The sequence below is a fragment of the Pongo pygmaeus genome, chromosome 2 (genome assembly GCF_028885625.2).
Source record: "Pongo pygmaeus isolate AG05252 chromosome 2, NHGRI_mPonPyg2-v2.0_pri, whole genome shotgun sequence".
In the NCBI taxonomy this organism is placed as follows: Eukaryota; Metazoa; Chordata; class Mammalia; order Primates; family Hominidae; genus Pongo; species Pongo pygmaeus.
The window spans coordinates 208,723,995-208,749,008 of NC_085930.1; the positions used below are offsets into that span (position 1 = coordinate 208,723,995).

Sequence of the window (25,014 nt, forward strand, 5' to 3'; positions counted from 1 at the left end):
GGAGTTCAAGACGAGCCTGGCCATGATAGTGAAACCCCATCTCTACTAAAACTACAAAAAAAAAAAAAAAAATTAGCCAGGTGTGCTGGCAGGTGTTTGTAATCCCAGCTACTCGGGAGGCTGAGGCAGGAGAATCGCTTGAACCCCAGTGGTGGAGGTTGCAGTGAGCTGAGATCACGCTGATCGCGCCACTATACTCCACTCCAGCCTGGGCGACAGAGTGAGACTCTGTCTCAAAAAAAAGAAACCCACAGTTTTTTAAAAATGATTTTCATATCATAGAGAGTGGGAAGGTAAGCCACAGTCTTCTTAAGATTTCCAATAAATGCAACAGATTAGATCCAGAATATTTAAGAATTTCTACAAACAAGTAAGAAAAAGACAACCCAGTAGAAAACTGAGAAAACACTTAAACTAGTACTTTACTAAAGAGGAATTCCAAGTGGCCAATAAATATTTGAAAAGGTGCTGAACCTCATCAGTAATCAAGAGAATGGCAAATAAAACCACAGTGGGTACTACTTTACAAGTTGATGATTCCAAGTACTGGAAAGAACGTGGAGCAGTGGAGACACTCATACGATGCTGTGGGAGCTTGTGGGAGTGTCAATTGGTGCCTCAACTTTGAAAATGCTCTGGAGCGATCCAGGAAGGTTTAAAATACACGTATTCTGTGACTCAGAAATTCCACTCTGAGATATATCCCTCAGAGAAAGTTGTGTGTATGTATACCAGGATATATAGTATGTATAAGACTGTCCATAGCATTATTCATATTTGACAAAATAGAAACAACTTAAGTGATGATCACCAGTAGAATGGATAAATCAACTGTGTGAAAATGAGCTGGCCAGGTGCGGTGGCTCACACCTGTAATCCCAGCACTTTGGGAGTGCAAGGTGGGTGGATCACAAGGTCAGGAGTTCGAGACCAGCCTGACCAACATGGTGAAACCCCGTCTCTACTAAAAAATACAAAAAATTAGCCAGGTGTGGTGGTGGGCGCCTGTGATTTTAGCTACTCAGGAGGCTGAGGCAGAAGAATCGCTTGAACCTGGGAGGCAGAGGTTGCAGTGAGCTGAGATCACGCCACAGCACTCCAGCCTGGGCAACAGAGTGAGACTCCATCTCAAAAAAAAAAAAAAAAAAAGACAAGAGAATGAATGAGCTATAACTATATGCAGTTGCAGGAATGAACCTTAGAAACATAATGTCGAGAAAGTGAAGTGTGAAGCATAATATATACAGTGCAAATATATTCAGTAAAGTTCAAAAACAAAAAAAAAAGTGCTAAAAGTACAAAGGAAAGGAAATAATTGCCATAAAAATCAGGGTAATGGTTACCTCTAGGGGAGAAGGAAAAAGCTGTGATTAGGAAAGGGAACTTTGGGTTGGGAGTCAGGGATATATTTCTGAAGTATTGGAAATACTCTGTTTCATGACCTTTGTGGTGATTATATGGTTGTTCATGTTATACTTTTAAAAAATTGAATTGTACGTTTGTGATTTATTCACTTTTCTTCATTTATGTTCTACTTTTGTTGAGGCTGACTTCTTCATTGTTAACTCATGTATTTCTCATGGCACCTCTTCTTTTTGGCCGTCTCTGTTAAAATTCTCTTCCTTTCTCTCTACCACCCCTCCTCCCCAGTTAGGCACTTATTGTTTTCTTAATACCCTGTGCACATTTTTCTATTGTCACAGTAAACAGTATCTTTTCTTCTACTAGATTGGCAGCTTCTTGAAGGAGGTATATTAGTTTTCTGTTGCTAAATAGCAAATTATTACAAATTTAGCAGCTTAAAACAGCACCCATTTACTATAGTTCCATAGGTTAGGAGTCTGGACTCAGCTGAACTCAAGGTTTCACAAGACTGAAATTAATGTGTTGGCAGGATGGGCTCTTATCTGGAGGCTTTGGGGAACAGTTTGCTTCCAAGCTCATTCAAGTTTTGGCAGAATTCAGTCTTTGTGGTTATAAAACTGAGGTTCTTATTTCCTTTCTGGTTGTCAGCCTCAGGCCACTCTCAGGTCCTGGATGCCACCTGTATTCTTACAACATTGCCCCCTCCATCCTCAAGCCAGCATTGGTGTGTCATCAAACACTTCTCGTGCTTCCAGTTTCTCAGACTTCCTCTGCTGCTGCTATCCAGAGGGTTCATGTGATGAGATTCAGTTTACCAAGATTGTGCATCTTTTGATTAATTCTAAAGTCAACTGATTAGTAAACTTCATTACATCTGCAAAATCCCCTCTTCCACATAAGGAAGATATTCAGGGTATGAGATCCTATATTCACAGTTCCAGGGATTAGAGTGGTGTCTTAGTCCATTTTGTGCTGCTATAACAGCATACCACAGACTGAGTAATTTATGAGTAGAAATTTGTTGGCTCACAATTTTGGAGGTTGGAAAGACCAAGATCTAGGTGCTGCCATCTAGTGAGGGCCTTCTTGCTGTGTTATATTTTGTTGAAGATTTTTCCATGTATGTTCATCAGTGATAGTGGCTTGTAATTTTATTTTTTGTCTGGCTTTGGTATCAGGGTAATGCTGGCCTCGTAAAATGTGTTTGGAAGTATTCCCTTTAGTTTTTTTAAGAGTTCAAGAAGGATTGTTATTAGTTCTTCTTCATATGTGTGGTGGAATTCAGCAGTGAAACCATGGCTTTTCTTTGGTGAGAGACTGTTACCGATTCAATCCTTACTCATTAATCTGTTCAGATTTTCTGTTTCTTCATGATTCAATCTTGGGAGGTTGTATGTTCCTAGGAATTTATGCGTTTCTTCTGAGTTATCCAGTTTGTTGGCATATAACTTTTGAGTATTTGTTGAATGAATGGATGGGTGAATGATAAAGCGAAAAGTGATTGAGAGCCTGTTCACTTCCATAGCTTTGGAACAGTGACACCTGCCTGCTGTATAAAGTAACTGGTTTCATTGGGGACCCTGGGAGTTTCAATCAACATTCTCAAGGATAATACTAGTGAGTATGTTTCTCTTTGGTGTGAAAAAGTCAAGCATTCAGAACTTTTTAAATTGGTGTCATAGAGGATAAGAGAAATGATGTTACATGTGCTAAGAGTTGTTCTCTCAAAATAAATGTCAACTTCTAGGTATTTGGAATTTTCACAATAGATTCATTGATTATAATAAAAGGAATAAAAATTTTAAACCTTATATGTAGTGAAGGAGGCTTTCTCTGTTTATCCAGTGTTTTCAACTTTGGTAGTTATATGTCTCACTTGTGTAAGGAAAATGTTAGTCAGATAATGTGGTCATGCTTCTTTTAGCCTAGAAAATTTGTGGCTTCTGGCCATCTATTATCAAGTGACAAGCTGTAGCATATTGATTCTCAGGCTTTAGTGTTGTGCATAAAATCACCTGGGGCTCTTTTAAAAAAATACACATCCCTGGGTCTGATTACTAGAGAGATTCAGGAGATCTGGGGTGGAGTCCATTAAACTACATTTTTAACAAGCATCCTGATGGTACTAGGTGCAGGTGGTTAAAAACCACTTGAAAAACACTTCCTTAGAATTTGCTGCTTTAAGCCAGGTGTGGTGATTTGCGCCTGTAATCCCAGCTACTTGGGAGGCTGAGGCATGAGAATCACTTGAACCTGGGAGGTAGAGGTTGCAGTGAGCTGAGATTGCACCACTGCACTCTAGCTTAGGCCACAGAATGAGCGTGTTTAAAAAAAAAAAAAGAATTTGCTCCTTTACTCTAAAAGTTATTTTGGAGGATAGTGGTTTTTCACATCTGGTTCTATGGCATGCCATAGAAGGTTCGCGGGACCTTGTGAGAAATGCAGAATTGCAGGCCTCATCTCGGAATAAGAATCTGCATTTGCATTTCAGCTTAAGAAGCACTGCTCTAACGTTAACCAGGTAATTCTTTTTCCAAACGGTCTCAGTAAGTAAATAATTGGCCTTAGTTAATTTAACCCCATATGATATGGGGCGACCAAATTGAATACTTTCAACATCAGTCTATTAAAAAATGAAAAGGGACCAGGCGTGGTGGCTCACGCCTGTAATCCCAGCACTTTGGGAGGCTGAGGCAGGTGAATCACTTGAGGTCAGGAGTTCAAGACCAGCCTGACCAACATGGTGAAACCCCATCTCTACCAAAAAATACAAAAATTAGCCAGGCGTGGTGGCGTGCACCTCTCGTTAGTTGTAGGTACTAGGGAGGCTGAGGTGGGAGAATTGCTCAAACCCCAGAGGTGGAGGTTGCAATGAGCCAAGATTGTGCCACTGCACTGGGCAACAGAGTAAGACCCTGTCTCAAAAAAAAAAAAAAAAAAAAAGACCCACTTTGTGGGTGGCAATAAGCAAAGAGGAAAGTTATGACACCAGTTGCCTTGTTCCTAGGATATGATGTGCTGGACATATCATGGATATCTACATGGCTAGAGTTTGATGTTAGCAAGTCCCTTTAGACTGTGCCTTGCCTCAGCTGCACCCCTCCTTAAGTTATACTGGAAAATAAAAAAACTTTCGTATGTCATCCTAGTAGGTATGGTAAGGATCCAGAGTGCAGAAATCCCATCGTGTATCCAGAGCTCAATTATCTTGTCCTCACTCCTATCCTGAGGACTGGGGCTTTCTACCCAAAATTGTTATACCAGAAACAGGGCTCTACTTCTCGTTGGTGTATTTGTTTCTAGTACCTACTTTTAAAAGACTGTGACTTGCTCAGTTGCTTATCTTGCTTGTGAAGACAATGTTTAGTAACACGAGGAACTGCAAACATTCTTGTGGTCAAATCAACAGTGACCATCGATAGGTTTTTTAATTTTGCTGTTTTATCATAATACTTTCAGTTAGTAAACACTTCCTTATTTTCTAACATAAGAATGACAAATAGAACTTAAAGACATTTCCAATAGAATCTATCTGTACCTTGATTATCCACTCCTTTTTTTTTTTCCTTTTTTATTTTTTTTGAGACAGAGTCTCACTCTGTTGCCCAGGCTGGAGTGCAGTGGTGTGATCTTGGCTCACTGCAACCTCTACCTCCCGGGTTCAAGTCATTCTCCTGCCTCAGCCTCCCAAGTAGCTGGGACTACAGGTATGTGCCACCACACCCGGCTAATTTTATTCATTTATTTATTTATTTATTTATTTATTTATTTATTTTGAGATGGAGTCTCGCCCTGTCACCCAGGCTGGAGCACAATGGCATGATCTCGGCTCACTGCAACCTCCGCCTCCTGGGTTCAAGTGATTCTCCTGCCTCAGCCTCCCAAGTAGCTGGGATTACAGGCGCCTCTAACCACACCTGGCTCATTTTTGTATTTTCAGTAGTGACGGGGTTTCACCATGTTGGCCAGGCTGGTCTCGAACTCCTGACCTAGTGATCCACCCACCTCAGCCTCCCAAAGTGTTGGGATTACAGGTGTGAGCCACCACGCCGGGCTGCTAATTTTTGTGTTCTTAGTAGAGACGGGGTTTCACAATGTTGACCAGGATGGTCTCGGTATCTTGACCTCGTGATCCACCCGCCTTGGCCTCCCAAAGTGCTGGGATTACAGGCGTGAGCCACCATGCCCGGCCTCCACTCCTTTTTTCACACAAGAAGGGGGATTTTTCATAATATGTATTGATTTTTTTCATAGTACCCTGCATATTACCTTTTTAGGATCTTTATGAATCTGAGAGATTCAGAATGTTGACAACTGACTACCTGCTGCATTCCATACTCACATATCATTGCTTAAACCATGTGTGGCAAAACTTCTTTCCCATTCCAACATTGATTACTACTGATAACCTGGAAATTATATTCCAAAAACAAAACGATTTTCTAGGTTCATCTTGTTTTCCCCTCTCCTAACAAAGCAGTTATCCTTAAGGAGCCTTGGTTCCTTTTAGTGAGCAGTAGGATCCAGGACTACAGCCTGTCTCCTGGAGCTCACTGTCTAACATTCCACACGGAAACTGATACCAGATAACAATAAAGACCGTTTAGCTTATTTCATCTGAAGAAGCAGGAGCCTTTCAAAATCATGAATGTGGTCAATTTTAACCCTTATTTGACCAAATTCTTTTCTTATCCTAATATAGAAGCTTTTTGATTGATACTCATTTATGATCTGTGTTACCAACTTCTCCCATTTTCATTCCCAGCATAGACACATTTTATGTGCTGTGTTAGTATATATTATACCAAAGTATATTTTGAATTAAAATACCATCAAAAGCTTTAGAAATATCAACATTTAAATGTCACCTTGTGATTGGTCATTTTTAATAAATCTGCTTTTTGTGATGCCACTGAGCCCATAGATTTGAAGGCTCCTAAATTTTACTTCCCTGTGTTTACTTGGTATAGTCAGTCTGATTTCCTGTCCATATTCAGCAGATAATTCAAGGCTAGTTTCACCAAGGGTGTATTTTCTTTCTTTAAACAAAGGGTTACTTATGAAATATATGCATAATGACTTTCTAGCATAAACCTGAGTTACTTAAACTAACATACTAGGTAATCTAACAGCCATTACTTAATTTCAAGGTAAAATAATTTTATTATTTAGAATACATAGTACTTAATTAGTTCACAAAACCTGTGCTTCTGTGAGCAGTTGTGGTCTTTGCAGAATGCAGTCAATTTCTTGCTCTTACATTATGCTGCCATGTCCAAAAGGCAGTTCTTGACATTTCCTGAGGTCTTGGTGTATGACCCGTAACTTTCCATTTTTCTTGTTATTTTATTAGAGTATGTATCAAAGGTTTGAATTATTTTTATTCTCATATTTTTCTGGAGGAAGAAACCTTCCTGCAACTATATCACAGTTGCAACTTCTTAGTAATATTATGTTCAAGTTTCTTAGTACAACTTCCAAATGTGGGTTACAGAGACACACAGAGGTCATTACAAACCCAATCATTTAGTTTCTTTCAGGAGGAAACAACTATTGCTCTTAGTTGTAAATATTCAAATCATTTTCTTGGACTAGAAATCTTGACCTGTTCTGCCGGTATACAATTCTCTTGGGCACACGGTAGCTACCACAGAGCACTGTTCTGGAAGTGGTTCCCAGGCCAGCAGCAACATCATCACCTAGGAAGTTGTTAGAGGTTTACATTATTGGATGTTACCACAGACACGTGGTATCAGAAATTCCAGGGTAGGGCTGAGCAGTCTGTTTTAACAAGCCCTCCAGGTCAGTCTGACGCCTGCTGAAGCTGGACAACCACTGCTGTGGAATGTAGAAAATCACATGGTAATTATATAATTTATTCATAAAAATTCCCAACAAATTTAGTATAGTAATTACTTTTGACAGTTCACAGAGAAATTTATCTAAATTTTAGACTTCCAGTTTTGGAGGACTAGTATTTTAAGTCTTCATGGTTACAGCTTTGCATCTGGAAGTTCTAGTGCGTTGTTTTTTTGCTCTGTGGAAACTGTGATGCTTGGTTATATCATTCCCCCCAACCCATATTTTTTTTGTTAAAAAAAACTGAAAAGCTTCCTGTTACTTTTTAGGAATCATTTTGGGGTGGGGGAGGGATAAAGTGCTGATCATAATATGAAAACATTTTATTAAAAGCTTTATTGCCGGCGCGGTGGCTCACGCCTGTCATCCCAGCACTTTGGGAGGCCGAGGCAGGCGGATCACCTGAGGTCAGGAGTTCAAGACCAGCCTGGCCAACATGGCGAAACCCCGTCTCTACTAAAAATACAAAAATTAGCTGGGCACGGCGGGGGCGCCTGTATCCCAGCTACTCGGGAGGCTGAGGCAGGAGAATGCCTTGAACCAGGGAGAGAGAGGTTGCAGTGAGATTGTGCCATTGCACTCCAGCCTGGGCCACAGAGTGAGACTTCGTCTCAAAAAAAAAAAAAAAGTTATTAAATACTTAAAAAAAAAAAGTATAATGATCTCCCTACTGCTACCTCTACCCCTAGGAGAATACAAGAATAAAAATTGCAGGAGATATTGAAAGGTGGTAGGGCAGGGAGCCTAAGTTAAGACTCAGTAAATAGCCCCCATTTCTTCCCATTGTAATTTTTTTTTTTTTTTTTTTTTTTTTTTTTTTGAGACGGGGTCTTGCTCTGTCACTCAGGCTGGAGTGCAGTGGCGTGATCTCAGCTCACTGCAACCTCCGCCTCCTGGGTTCAAGTGTTTCTCCTGCTTCAGCCTCCTGAGTAGCTGGGATTATAGGCGCCTGCCACCATGCCTGGCTAATTTTTGTATTTTTAGTAGAGACGGGGTTTCACCATGCTGGCCAGGCTGGTGTCGAACTTCTGACCTCATGATCCGCCCGCCTCGGCCTCCCAAAGTGCTGGGGGATTACAGGCGTGAGCCCTCATGCCCAGCCCCCATTATAATTTTTTTAACTTTTCTCTCTTAAGATCTGAAGGAAAATCCAGTGCAGTGGCATGGCGGGGTGCAAGCATACCATAGTTAACTAACCTGTAATCTCCATGCATCCTAAAGGTAATATTAAGTAAGAATCTCTGTGTCTGAAGAGGTATTTTAATGATGGTATCTAATATTTGCACTAAATGATATCTCTTTCAAAATCCCTGATTTTTACTAGGATAATGCAGCTGCCTATTAGTCACATACCTGTTTTTCAGCATTTTAAAATAATTTATATGATAGTGCTTTGTAAAAAAGACCTAGTATACTTATGCATGGGTTTTGAATTCAGAGAAATCTAGGTTTGCGTATCGATTCAGTCTCTTACTAGCTTTGTGTGACTCAGGAAAGTTTTCTAACTTTCATAAATGGCAGTTTCGTCATCTGTGCAATGTCTACCTCATAAGGAGGTTTCGTAAATTAAATGAGATTATAGCCATATGGAGCAATAAACAAAGGTTCCAGTGCATGTACGTGCTTAGCAAATGTTATTTAAAAATTTTCACCTTTCTTTTCCTTCCTGTTTGCTTCAATGCTGTATTTTTTTAGTTGGTAAAAATATATTCTCTGCCTGTGTTTCAGTCACTGTTCTAGGCATGGATATACCTTTTGAATTATGCTTTTTGAATGTTAAATAAACCAAGTCCAGTTTGTTATGAAATGTTTTCAGGCCGGGCGTGGCGGCTCACACCTGTAATTCCAGATTCCAGCACTTGGGGAGGCCAAGGTGGGAGGGTCGCTTGAGGTCAGGAGTTTGAACCAGCCTGGGCAACATAGTGAGACCCTGGTTTCTAAAAAAAGTAAACAAAATTAGCTGGGCATAGTGGCGTGCATCTGTAGTCTCAGCTACTTGGGAAGACAAGGCAGGAGGATGGCTTGAGCCCAGGAGTTTGAGCCTGCAGTGAGCTGTGATTGAATCACTGTACTCCACCCTGGGTGACAGAGTGAGAGCTTATCTCAAAAAGTAGGGGGGTGGGGAGGACTGAGAGGAAATAATATTTAAAAAAAAAATAAAAGTTTTTAGTTTTGTTATTCTTATTTTACATTTCATTATGGTGTTGTAAAATATATATAACAGGATTAAATTGCTATATTGTAACTGCCATGATCCTAAACTGACATCTTCCTTCTAATATGAACAGTGAAGATAGTTGACTGGTTACTACTAGTAATTAGTATCATGGTACCCTAAAACTTAAAGTATAATAATAATAAAAATAATTAGTATCAGGTTTTCCTGGAGTTTTTTGCTGAAGTCATTTTTTATAATGTATCATTTAGTTCCCTTCTGAATTGTACTTGAAGGATTTTGTTTTACCTTGAAATTTTTGGTTATCATTTTAAAGGTTTTCTTTTAAAACTTCTAGAGAAAGTCTCTATTGTAGTGATCTATAGCTTTTTTTAAATTTGAAGTGAGAAGTTACCAAATAATAATTTTATGTTTGGCAGCAAAGTTTTCATCGTAATAATGCCTCATAAAACACCTTTTCAAAGAACAGCTTTCATTTGTTTTTGTTACACAATTTTTACATTTCACAATTAAGTGATGTTGACCTTGTCCCAGTCCAACATATGTCACCAATTAAGCAAGACTAGAACCAGGTTTATAGCCTACAAGGAGAGTCTCTTAGCAAAATTAAACCTGAGTTTGATTTCATTTTTTATTTCTCTGGTTAAATTTCCTTATAAGTTTTCTCATAGCCGAGCTTTGGAAATACGTACCAAAATTTTATCAGCCTACTTAAATTTTTCAGCATCCCACTCTCCTAGGGTATGTGGAAAACATAACTGGGGAAGAAAGCTTTTTTTTTTTAAACAGAGTTTTGCTCTTGTTGCCCAAGCTGGAGTGCAATGGTGCTATCTCGGCTCACCGCAACCTCCACCTCCCAGGTTCAAGTGATTCTCCTGCCTCAGCCTCCTGAGTAGCTGGGATTACAGGTGCGTGCCGCCACACCTGGCTAATTTTGTATTTTTGGTAGAGCCGAGGTTTCACCATGTTGGTCAGGCTGGTCTCGAACTCCTGACCTCAGTGATCCACCCGCCTTGGCCTCCCAAAGTGCTGGGATTACAGGCGTGAGCCACCACGCCTGGCCAAGAAAGCCATTTTTTCAAGTCATTCGGAATATGTGATTGCTTTTCCTGAGGGGCAGACTGATAAAACATGACATGTGAACTATCCTTGATAACTTTTCCAGTAAGACACTTTTTTCTTAAGGGTCTTACCTCTATCATATTTTTGAAGGAGAAGAACGTGCAACAGAAAAATCAAGGAGGCTTTTTCTTCAGAGGGCTGGGACTAAAACTGGGTCTGGATTTGGGTATAGGCTTGCTAAAGAGGGGGACATGTCTCCAAATTGAAAACCTAATGACAACCGATATACAGAATGGTAAGATCTCTAGGCATCTCCCCTGCTTGGCTGATATACTCCTCTGATTATTGGAGTTTTTGGAGGAAATCTAGGGGAAAAGATAAAAGATTTTAAGGTATCGGTACTTACAGAACCCAAATGAAACAGCCAGGTCCCTACACTGTACCTTACAGGAAAGTGTACATACAGAGCTTCCACCCAGAATTTCAACATTACGGGTTTTTTTTTTTTTTTTTTTTTTTTTGAGACGGAGTTTTGCTCTTGTTGCCCAGGCTGGAGTGTAATGGCGCAATCTCGGCTCACTGCGATGTCTGCCTCCCGGGTTCAAGCGATTCTCCTGTCTCAGCCTCCCGAGTAGCTGGGATTACAGTCATACACCACCACACCCGGCTAATTTTGTATTTTTAATAGAGATGGGATTTCTCCATATTGATCAGGCTGGTCATGAACTCCCGACCTCAGGTGATCCACCTGCCTCGGCCTCCCAAAGTGCTGGGATTACAAGTGTGAGTCACTGCGCCTGGCCTATGTTTTTAAATATGAAAAGAAAACTAAATACTACTAGATAGTTGAAGAACATTTCTTTTTTTTTTTTTTTTTTTTTAATTTTAGTAGAGACAGGGGTCTTACTGTGTTGCCCAGGCTGGTCTCAAACTCCTGAGCTCAAATGATCCTCTCACCTCAGCCTCTCAAAGTGCTAGGATTACAGGCGTGAGTGCCTGGCCTTGAAGAACATTTCTGACATCAAAGAGAAGAACATAACAAAAGGAACCCAGAGAAAACAGACAGTGCTGACAAAAGAAAAACTTCCAAAAATCTGGAATTGATATCCTAAAAGTCAGAAAAGAAGGTACTGCAGACATGAAATATAGTAAGGGTCTCTAAGAAAAGGGCATAGGAATGCCGGACACGGTGGCTCACTCCTGTAATCCCAGCACTTTGGGAGACTGAGGCAGGTGGATCACCTGAGGTCAGGAGTTCAAGACCAGCCTGGCTAACATGGTGAAACCCTGTCTCTACTAAAAATACAAAATTAGTTTGGTGTGGAGTTTGACCATGTTGTCCAGGCTGCCCTTGAACTCCTGACCTCAAGTGATCCACCCGCCTCAGCCTCCCAAAGTGCTGGGATTACTGGTGTGAGCCACTGCGCCCGGCCCCTGAGACCCCATTTTTACAAAAGATTTAAAAGAAAAATTAGCCTGACATGGTTCCACATTCCTGTGGTCCCAGCTACTCAGGAGGCTCAGGTCAGAGAATCACTTGAGCCCAGGAGTTCCAGGTTTCAGTGAGCTGTGACTGCACCACTGCACTCTAGCCTGGGCGACAGGGCGAGACCCTGTGTCAAAAAAAAAAACCAAAAAAAAAAAAACACGCACACACATATACAGGAGTTAAAAGTGATTGCTTTAGGGGAGCAGGTATTGGGAGTTAACGAGGAATTAGACCTCTCCTGTTTGGGTGCTAATTTTTACTTTCAGCCTATATCCTTCTACTTGAAGTGAGTTTCTTGTAAATAACATAGAGTTGCATCTTTTTTTTTTTTTTTTTTTGAGACGGAGTCTCGCTCTGTCGCCCAGGCTGGAGTGCAGTGGTGTGATCTCGGCTCACTGCCAGCTCCACCTCCCAGGTTCATACCATTCTCCTGCCTCAGCCTCCTGAGTAGCTGGGACTACAGGTGCCCGCCACCACGCCTGGCTCATTTTTTTGTATTTCTTTTTAGTAGAGACGGGGTTTCACTGTGTTAGCCAGGATGGTCTCGATCTCCTGACCTCGTGATCTGCCCACCTTGGCCTCCCAAAGTGCTGAGATTACAGGTGTGAGCCACCGCGCCTGGCCACATCATGTTTTTAAATCCACTTTGCTAATCTCTGTATTTTGGTCATTTGATCTGTCTTTTAGATAATTTGTATTTCATATCATTGTTGATGTGTTAGGGCCTAAGTCTGCCATTTTGTTTGTTGTTTCCTTTGTTTTCCTTTCTGTGTTCTTTTTCTTGCCTTCCCGTGGGTTTCGTGAACATTTTTTAGAATTCCATTTTTATTTCTCTGTAGTGTTTTTGAGTGTATCTCTTTGTGTAGCTCTCTTCATTGTTGCCCTAGTTATTACATGAGAGAAGTCTAACTTGTCAGTCTATTGGTATCCTTATTTTATGAGTTTGAGTGAAGTATAGAAACCTTACCCCCTTCACGTCCCTTTTCCTTCCCTGTTATAGTTGTCTTAAATATTTTCTCTATAAATATTTAGAATCACATCAAATAATCTTGTAATTTTTGCTTCCAATATAATTTGGAAAACTCAAGAGAAGAAAAGTCTTTTGTATTTACCTATATTTTTGCTTAGTGTTATGTACTGAATTTTGTCCATCACCCACAAATTCATACATTGAAGTCCTAACTCTCAGTACCTGCGATTGTGTTTGGAGGTAGTACTTTAAAAGAGGTAATTAAGTTAAGATGGCATCATTTGGTTGGGCCGTAAGTCAATACAAGTGATGTCCCTGTAAGAGGAGATTAGGATAAAGACAATGAGGAAAGATGATATGAAGACTCAGAGAGAAGACAGCATCTGCAAGCCAGTGAGAGAGACCTCAGAAGAAACCAACCCTGCTAACACCTTCATCTCAGACTTCTAGCCTCCAGAATTTGAGAAAATACATTTGTATTGTTTCAGCTGCCCACTGTGTGGTATTTTATTGTGGCAGCTCTAGCGAACTCATACACTGTGTCCTTTCTTGGTGTTTTAAGATTCCTTTCTTTCACCACTTCCTTTCTATTTAGAGAACTTCCATTACTCATTCTTTTAGATTACATCTGCTGCTACAGACTCTCTCCGCTTTCATTCATCTGAGAATGTGGTGATCTCCTCTTGATTCCTGAAGGACATTTTGCTGGATATATATACAATTCTGGGTGAACAGTCTGTCTTTTAGTGATTGAAGATGTTGGGCCAGGCGCAGTGGCTCATGCCTGTAATTGAAACACTTTGGGAGGCCGAGATGAGAAGATCATTTGAGCCCAGGAGTTCAAGACCAGCCTGGGCAATGTGGCGAAACCCCATCTTTCCAAAAATTAGCTGGGCATGGTGGCACATGCCTGTAGTCTCAGCTACCTGGAAGGCTGAGGTGGGAGGATCACTCGAGCCCAGGAGATCAGAGCTGCAGTGAACCGTGATCGTGCCACTGCACTCCAACCTGGGTGACAGAGTGAGACTATCTCAGAAAAAAAATAGGACGATGTTCTGCCACTTCTTTCTGGCTTCCGTGGTTTCTGATATGAAATCTACTGTCATTTCAATTGTCTCTCTCTTACTGCTTTCAATATTTTTTTTTTTCTTGGCCAGGCACGGTGGCTCATGGCTGTTATCCCAGCACTTTGGGAGGCCAAGGCAGGAGCATCACTTGAGGCCAGGAGTTCGGGACCAGCCTGGTTAACATGGTGAAACCCTGTCTCTACTAAAAATACAAAATTAGTTTGGTGTGGAGTTTGACTATGTTGTCTAGGCTGCCCTTGAACTCCTGACCTCAAGTGATCCACCCGCCTCAGCCTCCCAAAGTGCTGGGATTACTGGTGTGAGCCACTGCGCCTGGCCCCTGAGACCCCATTTTTACAAAATCTTTTGTAAAGATTTTGTAAAGATCGCTAAGATTGTGAGACGTCTTCTCTACAAAAAATACAAAAATTAGCCAGGAGTGGTAGTGTGTGCCTGTAGTCCCAGCTCCTCAGGAGGCTGAGGTGGGAGGATCTCTCGAGCCCAAGAGGTAGAGGTTGCAGTGAGCCATGATGGTGCCACTGCACTCCAGCTGGGGTAACAGAGTGAGACCCTGTCTAAAAAAAAAAAAAAAAAAAAAAAAGACTTTTTTTCTCTGTCTTCTGTTTTCAGAAGTTTGGCTATAATGTGTCCTGTGGATGTCTTTGGGTTTATCCTCTTTGGGGTTTGCTCAGCTTCTTGAATCTATAGGTTCATGACTCTTGCCAAACTTAGGAAGCTTTCACTTCAGTTCATTTTCCAGCCCTGAGAAATGCTGACGTATTCAGCCCTGACCTCCTTCTCTTTTTCCAGGATTCTGATGACATGAGTGTTAGATTATTGTTACAGTCCCATAAGTCCTTGCTCTGTTCAGTCTTTTTTTTTTTTTTTTTTCCCAGTCTGTTTTCTCTCTGTTGTTCAGACTGGGTAATTTCTGTTCTGTCTTGCAGCTCACTGATTCTTTCCTTTCTGCCCTCCACTCTGCTGTTGAACCCATCCATTGAGCTTTTTCTGTTTGTTTGTTTGTTTCCCCTTCATATCTTCTTTCTTGAGACCTTCTGTTTTTTTTTGTTGTTGTTGTTGAGGCTTTCTGGTTTTCATTTGTTACAAGAGAGTCTGTAATTGCTCTCTGAAGCATTCTTAGGATGGTCTAGCATCTCTGTCATCTTAGTGTTGGCATTTATTGTTTTTTATTCGGTTTGAAATCTTCCTGGTCCTTAGTATTGTAAATGTTTTCAGTTGTGCATTTTGGGGATTATAAGAGTCATTACAGTCTGGCAAGGATGGAAATTTAGGCTCCCCACATAACCTTTGAGTAGGGGTGAGGCTACTCAAAGGTTGCATGGGAAGCCTGTTTTTTTCCAGTTTTTTTCTGAGATATTTGGGTGGAATAGAGCAGTTATTATCTAAAAGTTTTCTGTCTTGCTAAGCTACCCTTTCCTGGTGCTTTATTATTATTTTGTTATTTTTATTTTTTGCGATGGAGTTTCACTCCCAGGTTGGAGTTCAGCGGCACGATCTAGGCTCACTGCAGCCTCCATCTCCTGGGTTCAAGGAATTCTCCTGCCTCAGCCTCCTGAGTAGCTGAGATTACAGGTGCCCACCACCACGCCCAGCTTATTTTTGTATTTTAGAAACGGGGTTTCACCATGTTGGCCAGGCTGGTCTTGAACTGCTGACCTTAGGTGATTCACCAGCCTCTGCCTCTGAAAGTCCTGGGATGACAGGCATGAGCTACCATGCCTGGCTATTTTATTTTTAAACTTGGAGAGGTCAGCTCCAAGTCTGGGATGCATGAGGCAAAAAGAAAACCCAGGGAATTCATTGCTATTGTTCCTTGAGTCCTGAGGTTCCTAGCCATCTTCTCTCAACCTTATATCTGTTTTATATATTTTATCTCGGGTTTTTAGTTATAAATTAAAATTTTACATAATTTTAGAGATTTTTAAGGTACGTGTCACTAACAAGAGGCAGATTACATTTCTACTCTGAGTATACACATTTAGTTTTTTAAATTATTGTGGAGAAAAAACAGAAAAAGGAAAAAGTACATTTGTTTCATCTTCCCGGAAGTGGAAGTCACTAAAATGGCATTTAAAGTTATATAAATATACTATTTTGATAAAAATAAAAGTTAACAGTTTTTAAAAGATAACCTAAAGTCAAGTAAAAAAAAATATGACTTTTGAATGAAAAGCATTAGAAAAACTATGTTTTGTGATCTCCCTGGGTTACATAATTAATATTAATAGCTAAAATGATTTTTATTGCATTATCTCAGTAAAATTTTCATGGGAATGGTAAGGTGGTTGAAAACGAAAAGGAAATACCTAAGCAAGGAGTGTTTTTAAATGTGACAGATGTAAACAGAAAGTCTGAAACACGTAACCCACTCTCATGACTCATCACGGGGTCTTCAGTGACTGTGCTGCTGTCTGTATTCTTGGTGTTTAAACTTTGGTCTGTGGGATGCGCCATGAGCAGTATCATTGTGATTTGCTAAATAGCTATCAAATAATATTTTAAATTGCTACTTTTATATAATTCTTTAGGGACTTTTTGAAAATAACTTTACTTTTTAGTTTATTTCATATTGATTGTGTATTTCAGAAATTTTCATAGTTTGCATTTACCATTTCTTTATATGTTAAAGAATATTATTCCTATAATATTTACAGTTTTACATTGCTCAGTGTTGAAAATCTCTTATACAGATTATTTGTCATCATCCCTGGCCATTTTCGCATTTATAGTAGTGTCTGTTCTCACAGAAAATGATGGTACTGTACATGTGGGTTTTGCATAATGGGCTGATTGGGTAAGGATGATGTCACTGCGTGGGACCGCCTGGAGGAGTTATTAGAAGAACACAAGACTTTTGACTGCTAGCATTTCTTAATAAATGCCATACTGTTGAAAACATTAATTTGTGTTTGGACTGGAATGAACCTTGGTTTTCCTGGCTTAGTTACTGAGATTTAAAGAAATAAGTCGTAATGTCATAATTACATAGCCAAATAGAATGAAATATTAAGCATTTTTCTCCCTGGCAGAGAGAAATGGGGTTAAGAAGGAAAGAAGTTACTAACTGCCAGTCTCTGTTACACAGTTGTGAGACTAAGTTTTGAGATTTGAAGTTCAGGAATACTTTGGAATTTTATTTCTGTAATTTGTGTATTATTCATTTTATTGCTGAGACATATGGTTATTAGAAAAGTCCATAATTTTAGAGATTTTTAAGGTACATGTCACTAAGAAGAGGCAGATTACATTTCTTTTCCACTTTGAGTACTACATATTTGATTTTTAAAATTGTTGTGGTAAAATATGCCATTTTACCCATTTTTAAGCATCTGTTCAGTGGTATTAAGTACCTTCATACTGTTGTGCAGCTATCACCAACTAAATCCACTGCAACTCTGTATGCGTTAAACACTAACTCCTCATTACTTCCTGGTAATCATTCTGCTTTATGTCTTTTATGAATTTGGCTGTTCTAGGGACTTCATATAAATGGAATCATATTTATCCTTTGATGTCTGGCATATTTCACTCCATAATGTTTGCAAACTTCATGTTGTAGCATGTCAAAGAATTTTATTCCTTTTTGAATGTAGAATAATATTCCATTGTATGCGTATAACACATTGATGGAAATATCTGTTCACCTGTTGGTAGACATTTGGTTTGTTTCCATCTTTTGACTGTTGTGAATAATGCTGATGTAAATATTGGCCTACAAATATCTGTTCAAGTCCCTGCTTTCAGTTCTTTTTTTTTTTTTTGAGGTGGAGTCTTGCTCTGTCGCCCAAGCTGGAGTGTAGTGGCGCCATCTCGGCTCACTGGAACCAAGCTGGATCATATGGTGGCTCTGTTTTTAGTTTTTTGAGAAACCTTCAAACAGCCTCCTGGGTTCAAGTGATTCTCCTGTCTCAGCCTCCCAAGTAGCTGAGATTACAGGCACATGCCACCATGCCTGGCTAATTTTTGTATATTTTGTAGAGACGGGGTTTCTCCATATTGGCCAGGCTGGTCTCGAACTCCTGACCTCAAATGATCCACCCACCTCGGCCTGTCAAAGTGCTGGGATTACAGGCGCAAGCCACCACACCCAACCAGTTCTTTTCATTCTATTCCCAGAAGTGGAATTGTTGGATTGTATGGATCATAAATATACTTCCGTGTTTGATTTTTTGAGGAACTGCCATATTCTTCTCCACAGTGGCTGTACCATTTTACTTTCCACCCAGCAAAGCACAAAGGTTCCAATTTCTCCACCTTACCAACACCTGTTGTTTTTTCCTTTTTAGTTATCTGAATGGGTATGAAGTGGTATCTTATAGTTTTTTAAATTTCTTTGAGTACGTAGTGGCTGCATATATTTATGGGGTCTGTGAGATACTCTGATAGAGCCATACAATGTGTAATAATCACATCAGGGTAAATGGGGTACCCATCACCCCAAGCATTGATGCTTTGTGTTACAAATAATCCAATTATACTCTTTTAGTTATTTCAAAACGTACAATAAATGATCGTTGACTGTAGTCATTCCCAACCGTGACTTTATGATTAAAAAAAAAAAGAGAAAACAGTGGTAAGCAAATGAATCTCACAGTAATTAATTAAATCAAAATGGGTAATGATAGAGGGATGGTTTGTCATCATATTCCTTTGTCCTCTGCATTTTCTGAAAGTTTGCAGCTGATCCAGATGCTTAATCAGACTCAGGTTCTGTTCCTTTGGCAAGACCATAGGTTCTGTTCTTCTAATGGGAGGCATATAATTTCTTTTTTTCTTTTTTTTTTTTTTTTTTTTTTTTGAGACAGAATCTTGCTCTGTTGCCCAGGCTGGAGTACAGTGGCTCCATCTCTACTCACTACAACCTCTGCCTCCCAGGTTCAAGCGATTCTCCTGCCTCAGCCTCCCGAGTAGCTGGGATTACAGGTGTGTGCCACCACGCCCGGCTAACTTTTGTATTTTTAGTAGAGATGGGGTTTCACCATGTTGGGCAGGCTGGTCTCAAACTCCTGACCTCAAGTGATCCACCCACCTCGGCCTCCCAAAGTGCTGGGATTACAGGCGTGAGCCACCAGCGCCTGGCCTGAGGCATGTAATTTCTGATTATCTTTTGTAAAGATAACAGTCATTGATGGGCAATTCTAGATCCATTAATTCATAGGGGTTTCAAAATTGTGATATTCTATCATTCTTTTTTATTCATAGCTAGAATACTTTTATAGAGAGATGCTCCCATACATCTATTGTTTACTCAGTGATACCTTTATATGGGGAAGGCAGGATAAATGTTTGATTTTTTTTCTCTTAATTTCCTCAAATGTTTGATTTTTCCTTCAGTTGTTTTAGTTCGTTTTCATGCTGCTGATAAAGACAGACCTGAAACTGGGAACAAAAGGAGGTTTAATGGAACTTAAAGTTCCACATGGCTGGGAAGCCTCAGAATCATGGCGGGAGGCAAAAGGCACTTACTTACATGGCAGCAGCAAGAGAAAATGAGGGAGCAAAAGTGGAAACCCCAGATAAACCCATAAGATCTCGTGAGACTTACTCACTGTCACGAGAATAACACGGAAAAACCGGCCTCCATGATTGAATTACCTCTCCACTGGGTCCCTCCCACAGCATGCGGGAATTCTGGGGAATACAATTCAAGTTGAGACTTGGATGGGGACACAGGCAAACCTTATCACCAGTTTACAAGATAGTATATTAGTTCTCTGTCATCTTTTGTGGGTGTGTGTCATAAACTCATGTAGTTCAATATATGTGATGAATTTCAGTCTACTGCAGTCATCTTTATCAAAGCTCAGATTGCCTCATCTTTGGCCATTGGGAATAAAGATGGTTCCTGAGTCTTTGTGACCTGACCTTGATCATCTTTGGGGAATAAAGGGACAGTATTTTTTGTTTTGCTTTTCAAAAACCTCAGCATATTTTCTGTGCCTTTAGGAAGGTGGATTTTAGGGATGTGTTTGTTTTAGGATATTTTGAACTGAATGATACGATCTTTGATATAATTTGTAAGCAGATATGCCTTAGAAGTTGTGTTACTTTTAAAGAATAATAGTTTTATTTTTTAGTTTATGTGGAAAATCAAAAGATTTCAATAAAATATGTTCCAAGGATTGATTTTAAACCTAATTTAATTTTTCTTTTAGACCTGTCGCGAAATCGCCTTTCAGAAATTCCTATAGAAGCATGTCACTTTGTTTCTCTGGAAAATCTCAACTTGTACCAAAATTGTATTCGGTATATTCCAGAGGCAATTTTAAACCTACAAGCTCTAACATTCTTAAATATTAGGTAAGAATATTGTTTTCTTATTTTAAATTTTTGGTTTTATGTGATCTTTTCAATTTTCCCCTCTCTTTCCCTAAAATATTTACCTGTATATATGCTATCTATTCATATCAGCAGTTTCTGTATGTGCTCTTGGATATATTAACAGTATTTCCTATGTCCCTCCAGTTTCTCTCTTTATCTTTGGCTTTGCAGTACAGATGCTCCCTGACTTACTACAGTGGGGTTACATCCCAGTAAACCCATCTAAGTTGAAAATGCATTTCCCACATAATCCACCAAACTTTATAGCCTAGCCTAGCCTACTTTAAGTGTGCTCAAAACACTTGTCTTAGGCTACAGTTGGGCAAAATATTTTAACACAAGGCCTATTTTATAATAAAGTATTGAATAGCTCATACAGTTTACTAGATAGTGTAGTAAAGTGTGGTTTCTACTGAATGTATATTGCTTTCCCACCATCATAAAGCCAAAAAATTTTAAGTCAGCTGTTGTTAGTTGGGGATGCCTGTAATTAACAAACCTTACTGAGCCATTTGCCTGAGGAGCTTGCAGCAGTCTTGTAGCAGTGCTTCTCCAATTACATTTTCTAATTAGCTTCATTAAATAAGAATAATAGATCTGAAATTACTTTGTTTCTTGTGACCATGTATTTTTGCATGTTAAGTTCTGAATGTATGAATGCATTTATTCAACTAGTCTACTCCACTTTCACATCTTAAAATAACTCTTGTTGTTTTATTTCACTATAAAAGTTGCAAATGTTCATTGAAGATAATGTGCAAATGTGGAAAAATATAAAGGAAATTCATCAAAATGTATCTTAATTTTATAAGTGATCTTTTCCTTCTGTTTTTCCAGGCTTTTAGTCAGATTTTTAAATGAGTTTTCCCCTTATCATGAAACATTTTTTAAAACTATTTTTGTATGTAATTATTTTGTTGTACAGTTTATATACTGTTGAAAATAAATTTTTCTCTGGGATCTTTAGTTTCTTCCAGTTTTTCACCATGATAAAAATAATATTAGTAGAGAATTTTGTATGTAAATATTTACTTTTCTCTTTCCTTAAGATAGATGTCTGGGAGTGGAATTGTTACTGGATTAAAAAGTGTGGCTTATGATCTCAGTAAAAGATCTTACAAATGGGGAGGGAATTGGTCCTAAGGAATAAGAGGTTAAATTTACATACGTAAAAATCTAATTAATTTTTATCTTGATAGATGTGGTTTTTTTTTTTTTCTTTTTCTTTTGAAACAGGGTTTTACTCTTGTTGCTCAGGCTGGAGTGCAATGGTGCGATCTTGGCTCACCACAACCTCCATCTCCCGGGTTCGAGCCATTCTCCTGCCTCAGCCTCCCGAGTAGCTGGGATTACAGGCACATGCCTCCACACCCGGCTAATTTTGTATTTTTAGTAGAGATGGGGTTTCGCCATGTTGGCCAGGCTGGTCTCGAACCCCTGACCTCCGGTGATCCACCTGCCTTGGCCTCCCAAAGTGCTGGGATTACAGGCGTGAGCCACTGCGCCTGGCCGATAGATGTGTTTTATTATTTTACTTTTAGTTCTGGTTTGCATGTTTTTGTATAAATAAAAATTCTTTACCTGTAACTTAGTTGGTGTGATCTATGAAATCACAACTTACTGCTTTTTTTCCATAGAGCTACATTTTCACATTTATGTGCATTTGATTATAATATTGTAATGAGGGAAGTAGATTACAAGTTCTGTTTATAAATCTTCTTCAGAAGTAAGGAGGATGATATTATCCACCTTTTAAAAAATCTTTTCCTACATAAATGTTACTTTAATAAAATAATACTATGTTTATGTAGTACCTCATTATTTGCAAAGGAGTTTTATTCTGCAAGAGCCCTGTAAGATAGGTAGGGAGATATTAAGATCTTCAGTTTACAGATGAGAAATCTCTGTAAGATGCAGATTAAGTTCAACACTGTGCCTGTAACCATAAAGCTGACCACCAATAAAATGAAGGCTAGAACTCCAGTACCCTGTTTCTTGCAAGACTCATATTTGTTATTTTACTGAGTATAGCGTGAGAAAGAGGGAAAATTTTTCTTCAGTGGTGGACTCTGATTCTTCTCTCTTTCTACTTACCCATTTAGTCGGAACCAACTGTCAACATTGCCGGTACACTTGTGTAATTTGCCATTGAAAGTCTTAATTGCTAGTAATAACAAATTGGTGTCACTTCCAGAAGAAATTGGACACCTCAGACATTTGATGGAACTTGTAAGTTAATATTTTTGATTGTCCAATGTGTGTGTGTGTGTATGTATTGTGTGTGTGTGTGTGTGTATATATATATATGAAACCTTGGAGAGAGATACATATACAAAGTCATACCATAGTCTTTTATATGGCAAAGATTTATTATTGATATATGTTTTTGACTTATTTTCCAGTATTGGTAATGAATCATGTACTGAATTTTCCGTACTCAAGTGGTTGGCACGCAGAATTACGAACGGAAAGTACAAGCCTAATCGGCCCACACAGATGGGAAAAGGTCATTAGAATTAGGTTCTAACGAATATTAAATGATTTCTGTGTCATTAAATTTTTGAGATATGTTAATATGATCGAATTTTTCAAAATAAATTTGTTTGTATCATCAATATTGTAATTTTTGATTAGCTCCTGTAGGGGAATGGCACTACAAAGGTCACGTTTATTTTTTGCCTTACATTATATCTTTAGAACCTATCTCCCACTCTATAAAGTAAAATATACTTCATTGCCATGTTTGGTTTTTTTTTTTTTTTGAGACGGGGTCTCGCTCTGTCGCCCAGGCTGGAGTGCAGTGGCGCAATCTCGGCTCACTGCAAGCTCTGCCTCCCGGGTTCACGCCATTCTCCTGCCTCAGCCTCCTAAGTAGCTGGGACCACAGGCGCCTGCCACCGTGCCTGGTTAATTTTTTTGTATTTTTAGTAGAGACAGGGTTTCACCATGTTAGCCAGGATGGTCTCGATCTCCTGACCTTGTGATCTTCCCACCTCGGCCTCCCAAAGTGCTGGGATTACAGGCGTGAGCCACCTTGCCCAGCCCTGTTGCCCTGTATTTCCTAAGACACTTAATTGAACTCCTTCACCTAATCACTTCTTGAGTATTTACCTTCTGAGCATGGGAATAACAATTTTCTCATTTAATCACCATAATAATATTATGAATTGACTACTAAAATTATTTTCATTTTATAGCTGAGGAAGCTAGCACTCAAATAGGTTAAATAACTTGCCTAAGGTTATATAACATAAATAGTGTTTGAAACCAGACTACCTTAACTCTTTCTGAAGTGGTCAAGTACAGTTATATCCATTAGGATTTAGGGGTATGGTTTCGTGTAGGTTTATTAACAAAGATGGAAGATGGTTATCATAAATTAATACATATGTAATATAGTTGGATCACTTTTTCCAGGTAGATTATGAATATAAGATGTTACATGGGAAAATCCACAAATATATTTAAACTAGAGTCTACATTCTAGGCCACTATTTTTGGAGCCAGTTAGACCTAGGACATAAAGATCAGAATGTATGTTTATCAGCATCTCTTTAGAACTTGGGTTAAAAACATGAACTAGAAGTAAACTATACTCTAATTCAAATTCTTATTTTCAAATCATTTAAACATTTTGTTTCTACTTATTCAATCCTAAATACTTAAAAGATAGAGATGTGTTATAGAAGCTGCTTTTTGTTTTCTACAAAAGAGGTTGATATCCTCAGTCATAAGGAACTTGTGGCAGTATAAGAATTAGTGTCTTGGCCAGGCGCGGTGGCTCACACTTGTAATCCTAGCACTTTGGGAGGCCGAGGGGGGCAGATCGCCGGAGGTCAGGAGTTCGAGACCAGCCTGACCAACATGGTGAAACCCCATCTCTACTAAAAATACAAAAATTAGCCAGGCGTGGTGGCACGCACCTGTTATCCCAGCAACTTGGGAGGCTGAGGCAGGAGAATCGCTTGAACCTGGGAGGCAGAGGTTGCAGTGAGCCAAGATCACACCACTGCACTCCAGTCTGGGCAACAGAGTGAGACTCCGTCTGAAAAAAATAAAAATAAAAAATGAATGAGTGTCCCTAAAGCTTTCCATTCCCATCTGATGGTCTTTCAGCAACATCCTTGTTGGCTCGCTGTTTTTTTCCTCTTCATTAAATGAAAGCAAACTGCTGTTTTCAACATACGTATTTTCTGAGAGATTATACATTGCTATTACCTTTTGGCTCAGACTCGATTTTTCTATGCTTTCAACTTTTTTTTTTTCTAGCTAGGATTTGAACCTATATCCTTTCAGCTTCTTTTAGAACCGTTTTAATGCCTAGAGCATTGGACTCAGAAGTCTAGCTTCTGGCCGGGCACGGTGGCTCATGCCTATAATCGCAGCACTTTGGGAGGCTGAGGCAGGTGGATCACCTGAGGTCAGGAGTTCGAGACCAGCCTGGTCAACATGATGAAACCCCATCTGTACTAAAAATACAAAAATTAGCTGGGTGTGGTGGTGGGTGCCTGTAATCCCAGCTACCTGGGAGGCTGAGGCAGGCGAATTGCTGGAACCCGGGAGGCGGAGGTTACAGTGAGCTGAGATCGTGCCATTGAACTCCAGCTCAGGTGACAACAGCGAGACTCCATCTCAAAAAAAAGAAAAAAAAAAGTCTAGCTTCTGATTCTACTTCAATTATTAA

The 25,014-nt window shown here is 39.5% G+C and overlaps 1 protein-coding gene across 5 annotated transcripts in view; it reads left to right on the top strand.

Annotated features, from left to right (window-relative positions):
• The window catches only part of LRCH3 (leucine rich repeats and calponin homology domain containing 3), a 102,072-nt gene that overhangs the window by 8,882 nt on the left and 68,176 nt on the right, over positions 1-25,014 (top strand). For 4 of the 5 annotated variants that reach the window (XM_054480580.2, XM_054480579.2, XM_054480577.2 and 1 more), the window contains exons 2-3: positions 20,165-20,309; positions 22,433-22,559. In XM_054480580.2, coding sequence (XP_054336555.1) covers positions 20,165-20,309; positions 22,433-22,559 — 272 coding nt within the window. Of the gene's footprint in view, positions 1-8,360; positions 8,446-20,164; positions 20,310-22,432; positions 22,560-25,014 lie in introns of all 5 variants that reach the window. The other variant, XM_063661394.1, reaches the window with a different exon arrangement.